We start from the raw sequence: 8,988 nt of genomic DNA on the forward strand, positions 1-8,988 counted from the left end.
GGGAAAGGGTTCGTCTTGGATCCTTCGGTGCACCCTGTGCGAATGGGTTCAGGAACACTCTTGGACTGAGCAGGCAGATGGAGGATTGTCCTGAAGGCCAGACAGCAATTCATGAGAAGGTTGGGGCAATGGGCCCGAGGGGGCTGATGGAGTCTCCCAGCAGCGCCGGGAATGAGGAGGCTGGGAAGGCCGCAGGCGGTCGTGGGTGATGCAGGACAGGGCCCATTGCACTCACGGCTCTTCTTCTCTTAGCTTCTGAGGTTCTTGCTTTTCCAAACCCAGAAGACAGTGCACGAAGCCAGGGGACATCAGCCATGCTCCAAAGAACTTGGCCTCAGGTGAGCTGAGCTTCCTTTCCGTCTTCTTTAAATTACATTAGCTATCAGATAATCAGGAAAGGACCAAGAAAGCCTAACTTGGCCAGACTCTGGTTTCCTCTTTGAGTCTATCCCCGGGACTATGGCTGTAAATACATGGTGGAGGAAGTAAGCGTTTTGTGTACAGAGAGTGATGAATTCGGATGTGCAGGTTTAAGTGGAAAAGAGGAGACCCTAGCCAAGAAATTCTCCCTGAATGGGGAGATCCAGATCATGTTCTGCAAAGCGAAGTGATCTGCTGAGATCGGAGAAATTCTTCATCGAAGAGATTGCCCTAGAAATTGTAGTTGTATCCCAGAGAGACCATATTCTTTCCATAGGCACTTTATAAATAAATGCTAGGCGCATAGTATTGAATAATGCAGACAAGTTCTTTTTTCTCATGGAGGATAATTTTAGCAAAATAGTCTGTAAACAAGTTAAAACCATAGTTAAATGTTGCTAAAGTACAGTGCTTTTCAAGAGTGTGGCCCACAGGCAGCATTCTCATCACCTGGGAGCCTACTAGAATTGCAAATTATTGGGCCCCACCCTAGACTCAGAATCAAACTGGGGAGCGGGGATACCTGGGTCAGGAATCTAGTGTAACAAGATCTCCAGGTGATTCTTATGCACCTTTTCAAATTTGAGAAACCTCACAGAAGTTGCTTTTGAAGGTAATGGTTAGGGAAGCCCTCGCCGAGGTGGTAACATGAGTTTGAGACCTCGAGGATGACATAGAAACAGTCTTGGGAACTACTGAAGAGCAAGCTTTCCAGAGAGAAGGACAGCAAATGCAAAGGCCCTGAAGTTGGGGAGAAAGCTGAGTATACTGTAGAAACAGGGAGAGGTCAGAGAAAGTAGTTTAGTGTGAGGTGGGAGAAGTAGGTACATGTCTTGTAGGTCACTGTGAAGACTGGTTTCTCTTCTTGGTTCATTGAGAAGGCACTAAAGGATTTTAAGCAGGGTAGGTGACATGGTTGGGTTTATACATTAAAATGGTTTTCCAGTGCTTAGTGGTGAGTTGGTTGTGGAAGGGTGTTAGTCCATTTGTTGCATATTGCAGACAAGGTAAGAGATTAAGTATTGTCCTTTTTTTAAAGGAGATTTTATTTTTTAGAGAAGTTTTAGGTTCATCGCAAAATTGAGCAGATAAACAGAGTTCTTATATGCTTTCTGCCTCTGCACATGCCTCCCCCATTAGCAACATCCCCCATCAGAGTGGTACCTTAGTTAAAATTGATGAACCTACATTGATACATCATAATCACCCACGGTTCATAGTCTACAGTAGGATTCACTCTTGATGTTCTATATTCTATTGGTTCAAATGTATAATGACATATATTCATTATAATAGTATCATACAGAGTGTTTTCACAGCCCTGAAAATCCTCTGTGCTCTGCCTATTCATCCCGCCCTCCCTGGCAACCATTAATCTTTTTAGCTATCTACATGGTTTTGCCTTTTCCAGAATGTCATAGAGTTGGAATCATACAATGTAGCCTTTTCAGATTGTTTTCTTTCAATTAGTCATTTCATTCAAGGTTCCTCCATGACTTTTCATGGCTCGGTAGCCTATTTCGTTTTAGCACTAAATAACATGGCATTGTCTGAATGAACCACAGTTTATCCCTTCACCTACTAAGGACATCATGGTTGCTTCCAAGTTTTTGGCAATTATGAATAAAGCTGCTGTAAACATCTGTGTGCAGGTTTTTGTATGGACATAAGTTTTCAAGTCATTCGGGAAGATCCCAAGGAGCATGATTACTGGATCATATGGTAAGAGTATATTTAGTTTTGTAAGAAACCACCAAACTGTCTCCCAAAGTGGCTGTGCTGTTTTGCATTCCCGTCAGCAATGACTGAGAGTTCCTGTTGTTCCCCATCCTCACCAGCATTTGGTGTTGTCCGTGTTGTGCATTTTGGTGTGTAGTGCTATCTCATTGTTATAATTTGAATTTTCCTGATGGCATGATGTAAAGCATCTTTTTATTTACCTATTTGTATATCTTCTTTGATGAGATACCTGTTCAGGTATTTTGCCCATTTTTTAATTGGGTCGTTTGCTCTATTATTGAGTTTTAAGAGTTCTTTGTATACTTTGGATAACAGTCCTTTATCAGACCTGTCTTTTCAAATATTTTCTCTTTGTCCATGCCTTGTCTTCTCATTTTCTCAAAGTATTGTCCTTTTAAGGTAGGGTTTTTTTCCCCTCATTTTTTCTTTCAAAAAATTTTTTTTCTTCAAAACATTCTTGGCTAGTCTGTCACGCTTTTTAGTGACTTTAAATGATCTGCTACTCCTGTACAAATCTCACTGGTTTTTCTTTTCTTTTTTTCTTTTGGAAGCGGGGGATGGATTTTATTGAATTCATAGACAAAATTGGAGGTAATTGACTTTTTACAAATTTGATTCTTTCCGTTCAGAAACACCGTGTGTTCCAGTTTATTCGGTTCTTTTATTTATTGTAATAAACACGTAGTTTTCTTCATCTTGGTCTTCCACATTTTTGTCAGGTCTGTTCTTAGCTATTTTTATATGAATGGTATCTTATATTCTCCCATCTTCTAATTGTCTATGGTGGTATCTAGGAAAGCTAATGATTTCTGTTTACTTATCCTATATCTAGCTAACTTAATGAATTATTTTGGCAGCTTTAAATGTTTTTCGTTTATTCTCTTGGTACTTGGATATTTTTAGCCAGATACAGTCCACCCTCTCTATTTGTGGGTTCTGCCTCCACATATTCAGCCAACCGTGGATCAAAAATATATATATTTTTGAATTACATTGTTACTGATGTGTATTATATAGTTAGGCCAACAGTGATGGTGGCCGTGCTGAACATATACAGACTTTTTTTCTTGTCATTATTCCCTAAATAATGTAACAGCTATTTATATAGCATTTACGTAGTATTAGGTATTATAAGTAATATAGAGATGATTTAAAGTATATCAGAGGATGTGTGTAGGTTATATGCAAATACTATGCCATTTTATATAAAGGACTTGAGCATCCATGGATTTGGTGTCTGTGGGGCGTCCTAGAACCAATACTGAAGGGTGACTAGTTATTTTATCTGCAAAGCAAAAGTATTTATGTTTATTTCTTTCCTATATTTATGCTCCTTTTCCACTCTTTTGCAGGAAGTAGAACCTCAGCTCATGGTAAATTATCAGCCATCAATTTTAATGGCTGTGCTCTGACGTTTTACTGTTAAGGTGGTGTTTGCTGTTGTTTCCTGATCCTCTTCATAAATTTAAAAACATTCTATTTGTAGTCAAACCATTTTTGAAATTAATTATTTCAGCAAATTTATATTAAGCATTGAGTATCTGGCAGACACTGTACTCTGTACCAGTAAACCAGTTATGAACAAAACAGAATCCTTGCCTCACAGACTTACATTCTGGTGGGGGGAGAGAGACAATAACGAGTATTATTAGTTCCCTTCACTCTTGGGAAAGATGGAGGTGGCCCCAGGGGGAGGCAGAGAGTGGTGCACATTAGCAAGTGGGACAGATCTGTGCCCAGAGACAGGACATTGCCAACCTTCTTTGAAGACAGGTGGTTCAGAGAAGAGGCTGGAACAGCCAGGCTTCAAGTTTCCTTCGGCAGAGATAGCTTTCTCATAAAGTAAGAAGGTATAAAAAGAAATTTGCAAAATGCCATGACAATTTTTGAGGGCTGGCTCCTGTGCAGACAGTGGAAGGTGCTGGGGGAAGACTAAGGAGAAGCTAGGTGCAGGGAACAGATGGCGCTGTGCGTGTGTACTTTTGAGATGAGTGGAGATAGGGTGAGTGGCAGCTGCTTTCAGTGATTGGCATATAGAAAATAAGGTGACCAGATTACGGAGTACGTGAAGGTAGGAGGTGCCAGAGCGACAGATCCGAGGAGCTAGGAACATAGGGGTCCATGCAGTTACCAGGCAGAGAGCCCCAGATGCCAGGCTGTGAGATTGGGATGACAATTGGGGCCCCAGAGCTGAGCAGATGGGAGAGTGTTGGGGTTTCGCATTTGGAAGTGGGAACACTGGCTCAGGGCTGGCCCCTGGCTGGGGTGCTGCTTGCTCAGACTTTCCACAGGGCCTCAGAGTTGGGGAGCCTGGAAGGTCTATCTCTTCCCTGCAGCTCAGGCTGCCCCCTTCTGCCCCTCACTCAAGAGCTTGAGCAGGAACCTGTTGTTTCAGGAGCCAGTGACTTTTGAGGACGTGGCCGTGTACTTCACCCAGAATCAATGGGCCAGCCTGGACCCTGTACAGAGGGCCCTGTACAGGGAGGTGATGCTGGAGAATTATGCAAATGTGGCTTCCCTGGGTAAGGTCTCTCTCAGTGGCCCTTTGTGGAAGTTGGACAGCTTCTGCACATGTTTTGGGGATTCTTGTAGCTCTTAGGTCTGATGACTCCTGGGGGTGTTCTGCAGTCGCCAGCCGCTGGAGATGCCCAGTGGGGAAATCCCTGGTACCCTTTGGTTTTGAAACTGGACTTCCTTACATCCCAGGAGAGGACGGGGCTCAGGGCCCTGAGGGGAGGGACTTCTTGATGCCCTAGGTGAGCCCTTTGTCCCTCCAACCCTTTGTTCTAGGGTTGTGGCCCTCCCCTTTGTGGATGAGTCTCCCAGGATGGCAGTACATACATCCGTCCTGAGAGGGTTTCCTTTCTTCTAAGTAGGGGCAAGGCCACACTTCCTTCCTGAGAATGGCAGCTTCCTGCTCCTTCCCTTGGAGCAGTTCGGAGCCCTCCCTCAGAACCCCTGGCTGCTCCTGGGTCTCCATTTCTCTCCTCTCTGCAGCTAGTTCGTTATGGGGTGGCCCAAGAAATCTCAGGAATGTCTCTGGATGTCTCCCTCAACTTGTCTGTCTTGTCTTCTTGTTGGAGTAGCATTTCCATTCCCCAAACCTGTTCTGATCTCCCAGCTGGAGCAAGGAGAAGCACCTTGGGGCCCAGATCCTGGGGAAGCAGAGGTTTTGAAAGGCATCTGGCCAGGTGAGTAAGAGACCATAGTGGTTTCTGGTTTTGCCTTCCCGGTTTACCAGAAGTGTTTCTTCTACAGCAGAGAACGGAGCTCGCCATCGTCCATAAAGCAGTAACTGGTGCACTCTGAGCTAAGCTGAGTCCCAGCCCCGAGCCCAGAAAGGCTAGGTGCTGTCTGCACACACACATGGCCATCCCGCCTCAGAGCACTTATCAGTGGAAATATTGAATTTTATGCCGATTGTCATGGCAGAGGAGGAGGGTTTCAGTCATATTTTAAGGAAAATTTGATTGTATGGGTCAAACTGATTTATATGTACCACAGCTATGAATTTTAATTTTAGGCCTTCAGCAATGAAAAAAAAAACACCTTTTAATTTGCCTTTTTTTTTTGTATTTTAAAGTTCCATATGCCATAATCTTTATGTTTACATTGTATTTGTCCAGGAGAAGGCAAAGAATATTCCTCCCTCCCAACCCCCATCCACTGCACCCAACACATACAGACACCCTCAGATTTCCCTGAGACTGCTTACAAGTCTTTGCAGCTTTCGTTACTTGGGTTTTCTCTCCTTTTGAAAGAAAGTTCCAGGCCTCACTTCTCACACATACTGTGATTTCGTAAACAGTGGTTCCTTTAGCAGTCACACCACCATGGTCTGGAGCTCTCCAATTCCACTTCCGTTCCTGAAGAAATAATCTTTTATTCCAGAATATTATGTGGCGTGTTTAAAAATGGAATTATTAGGCCATTATTTCGGATTTAGAATTCGGGGCGGTGTCCCAGTTTACAGGCGGGGCATCGGGGTCCGTTGTTTGCTGTCGTTCGTGTCTCCGGCCCGCTCCGCCTCTGATGTCTGCGCGGTCTCACCGGTGCCATTTTCCTCTTCCGGGTCTCTCTCTCTCTCTCAGAATTTTTTCCATTTCTGCCGATCCCGTTTATCTCTCCCATTCTTCCTCCTCCTCCCCCTCTCCGCGCCCCCGCTCCCCGCCTTCTTTTGTTCCCATTCTTAAAGTTCTCATTCTGCCCATTTCATCACCTCAGTTTTTTTTGCAGCCTTCCTTATAGGAGGCACTTCTGGTCTGTTTTCCATGTAATTTTACTTCTCTAGTTATATGTTACTATTTTTCTTATACTCTCTCATTCTTCTCTATGGGTGCTTATAGCCATTTTATGGGTATATTTTTTTAAAAAATCACATTCTACAAGAGCAAATTAGGACCCCTGGATCCTGTTTTCCATCCAGCTCAGTAACTCAGAACACTTTTGATTTCTTTGGTGAGGTGGTGAGTCCCGGATCAAGCACGAAGAGCCGACCGTAAAGCAGGAAGCCTCTGAAGAAACAGAGTCGCCCAGAGTGCCCGAAAGCGGACTCCTGAGAAACGTTTCTCAGCACTTTGACTTTAAAAGCAAGGCAACGTGGCAGACTTTCAGTCTGAATCCGAATCTGATACTTCGAGGGGGAATGAAGTTCTATGAATGCAAAGAATGTGGGAAAATCTTCAGATATAACTCGAAGCTTATTCGGCATCAGATGAGTCACACAGGGGAAAAGCCCTTCAAATGTAAGGAATGTGGCAAAGCTTTCAAGTCCAGCTATGACTGTATCGTACACGAGAAGAATCACATCGGAGAAGGGCCCTATGAATGCAAGGAGTGCGGCAAAGGTTTGAGCTCCAACACCGCCCTGACTCAGCACCAGAGGATCCACACCGGAGAGAAACCCTACGAATGCAAGGAGTGCGGGAAGGCGTTCCGCAGGAGCGCAGCCTATCTTCAGCACCAGCGGCTACACACCGGGGAGAAGCTCTATAAATGTAAGGAGTGCTGGAAAGCCTTTGGTTGTAGGTCCCTTTTTATTGTCCATCAGAGAATCCACACTGGGGAGAAACCCTACCAGTGTGAGGAGTGCGGCAAGGCGTTCACGCAGAAGATAGCCTCCATTCAGCATCAGAGAGTGCACACCGGAGAGAAGCCTTACGCATGCAAGGTGTGTGGGAAAGCCTTCAAATGGTATGGCAGTTTCGTTCAGCATCAGAAATTGCACCCTGTGGAGAAGAAGCCCGTCGAGGTCCTCGGGCCATCCCTCATGAGTCCCCAGTGCCCCTCTTCAGCCTCGTCCCCGGGTCCTCTCCAGAGTCCGTGCTCCGCTCCAGCTGTGGCCATGCCTTCACTGACCTTTCCACACGCTGTGCTCATTCCTACCTCTGGGCCTTTGTTCATGCTGCTGCCTGCGTCTGTACCGTCATCACCTGTCCAGATAGTGAGAGTCCTCCAGAGTCTCACTCCCACTGAGAAGGCTTCCCCGATTATTCTGGCTCCTTCTCACCCCTCATGAGTTTTATCTTGCCACTCCCATGGCTCTTAACGCCCAGAAAATCTCCAACCTAATTCGAGTTTCTTTTGTATTTTGTTCTCACCTTACGTACGTTAACAACTGTTTCAGCATAAACTCCATTTGTAATCTATCTATATTTAAAGACTGTGTTTATATAATCGCCTTTCTTATGGGTAGAAAGCAGAAATAATCGATGTCTGCATTGACCCCTTTCAGGCTTGAACGATAATGGCTGTATCTGCATTGTTGGGGTGCTGGTGTTAGAAGTGCTGGTAGGACCTTTAGGTGTATTAGAGAAGTTTGGGAGAGAGGACACCCCTGTATTAGGCCATTGTGATTAGAGAGAAGCAGCCTGAGACAAACAGTAGAGAATTAGAATAAACGTCCAATGACAGACTTTAGAAATTAATGCAGGTCGTTTAGTCGACTAAGGTGGTGTATTAATGCAGTTGAAGTAACATTGCCCTTGGTACAGATCGTTGAGGATCTCATTCATCTACGCAGAAGATCAAGCGAAATAACCAGTGAAAAATAACATGTCTGCAGTGCTAGCGATCGTTTACATGATTGATGTCGATCGTGTCTTTCGTCATGCAGTTCTTTCTTTAGTTTTGATCTTGATGTTTAGATGTTTTGTTTTCTTTTAAAACTTTGGTTTCCTAAGTAAATATACACCACAGCGTTCATCTTATTTCTCTCCATCGTGTAAATGTTTCTTGGTGGGCATTCTGGTTTTCCGTTCACAAGTACTTGGCTTCTACGTTTTATTTTCTCTAGATATCATGCATTGTATATATGAATTTGGCAAATTACTAAAGAAATAGAAGCAATGGTATAAAGCCAGCTTGGGGGAAATCTGAATAAGTCTCTAAAATTGTTTTCAGGGAATAGAGGGGGCTGCGAAATGGGTTAATGAGTAAGCGTATGTGATAGGTCAGTGAAGTGGAACTTTGGGTCGCTCTTGCTTTTGACCTTGATGAGAATCTTTTATAACTATGCAAAGGATCGTGAAGTAATTCCTGGAAAAAGAACTCAAGTTCATCATTAGCCTTCATGTAAAGGAACTCTTTAAACATTGACGAGAAGGGCATGTGTTTTTTTTCTTTGGTTCTGCCAGCAGGATGTTACTCCATAGCAGTTAACAGAAAAGCCTTTAAATTAGTGGTTCTAAAACTTTACCATGTGAAAAACCTGTCGTGTTGAATAACCTGGTGTAAAAAGAGCAATTTTCTGGCCTAACTCTCAAAATTTCTGATTTTGGATATCCGTGATGATGCTCAGACCTTCAGCGTGGACCATGATTTGAGAGA

The 8,988-nt window shown here is 44.0% G+C and overlaps 1 protein-coding gene across 2 annotated transcripts in view; it reads left to right on the plus strand.

Annotated features, from left to right (window-relative positions):
* Positions 1 to 8,369, plus strand: part of LOC102879758 (zinc finger protein 621) — an 8,954-nt gene extending 585 nt beyond the window's left edge. The window contains exons 1-6 of one of the 2 annotated variants that reach the window (XM_006914816.3): positions 1 to 119; positions 253 to 338; positions 2,073 to 2,142; positions 4,556 to 4,682; positions 5,247 to 5,351; positions 6,624 to 8,369. In XM_006914816.3, coding sequence (XP_006914878.1) covers positions 2,140 to 2,142; positions 4,556 to 4,682; positions 5,247 to 5,351; positions 6,624 to 7,678 — 1,290 coding nt within the window. In that variant the 5' untranslated portion in view covers positions 1 to 119; positions 253 to 338; positions 2,073 to 2,139 and the 3' untranslated portion in view covers positions 7,679 to 8,369. The remainder of the gene's footprint in view (positions 120 to 252; positions 339 to 2,072; positions 2,143 to 4,555; positions 4,683 to 5,246; positions 5,352 to 6,623) is intronic. The other variant, XM_015591756.2, reaches the window with a different exon arrangement.
* Positions 8,370 to 8,988: the final 619 nt, after the last annotated feature.

This window comes from Pteropus alecto, unplaced genomic scaffold, assembly GCF_000325575.1.
Source record: "Pteropus alecto unplaced genomic scaffold, ASM32557v1 scaffold156, whole genome shotgun sequence".
Classification (NCBI taxonomy): domain Eukaryota; kingdom Metazoa; phylum Chordata; class Mammalia; order Chiroptera; family Pteropodidae; genus Pteropus; species Pteropus alecto.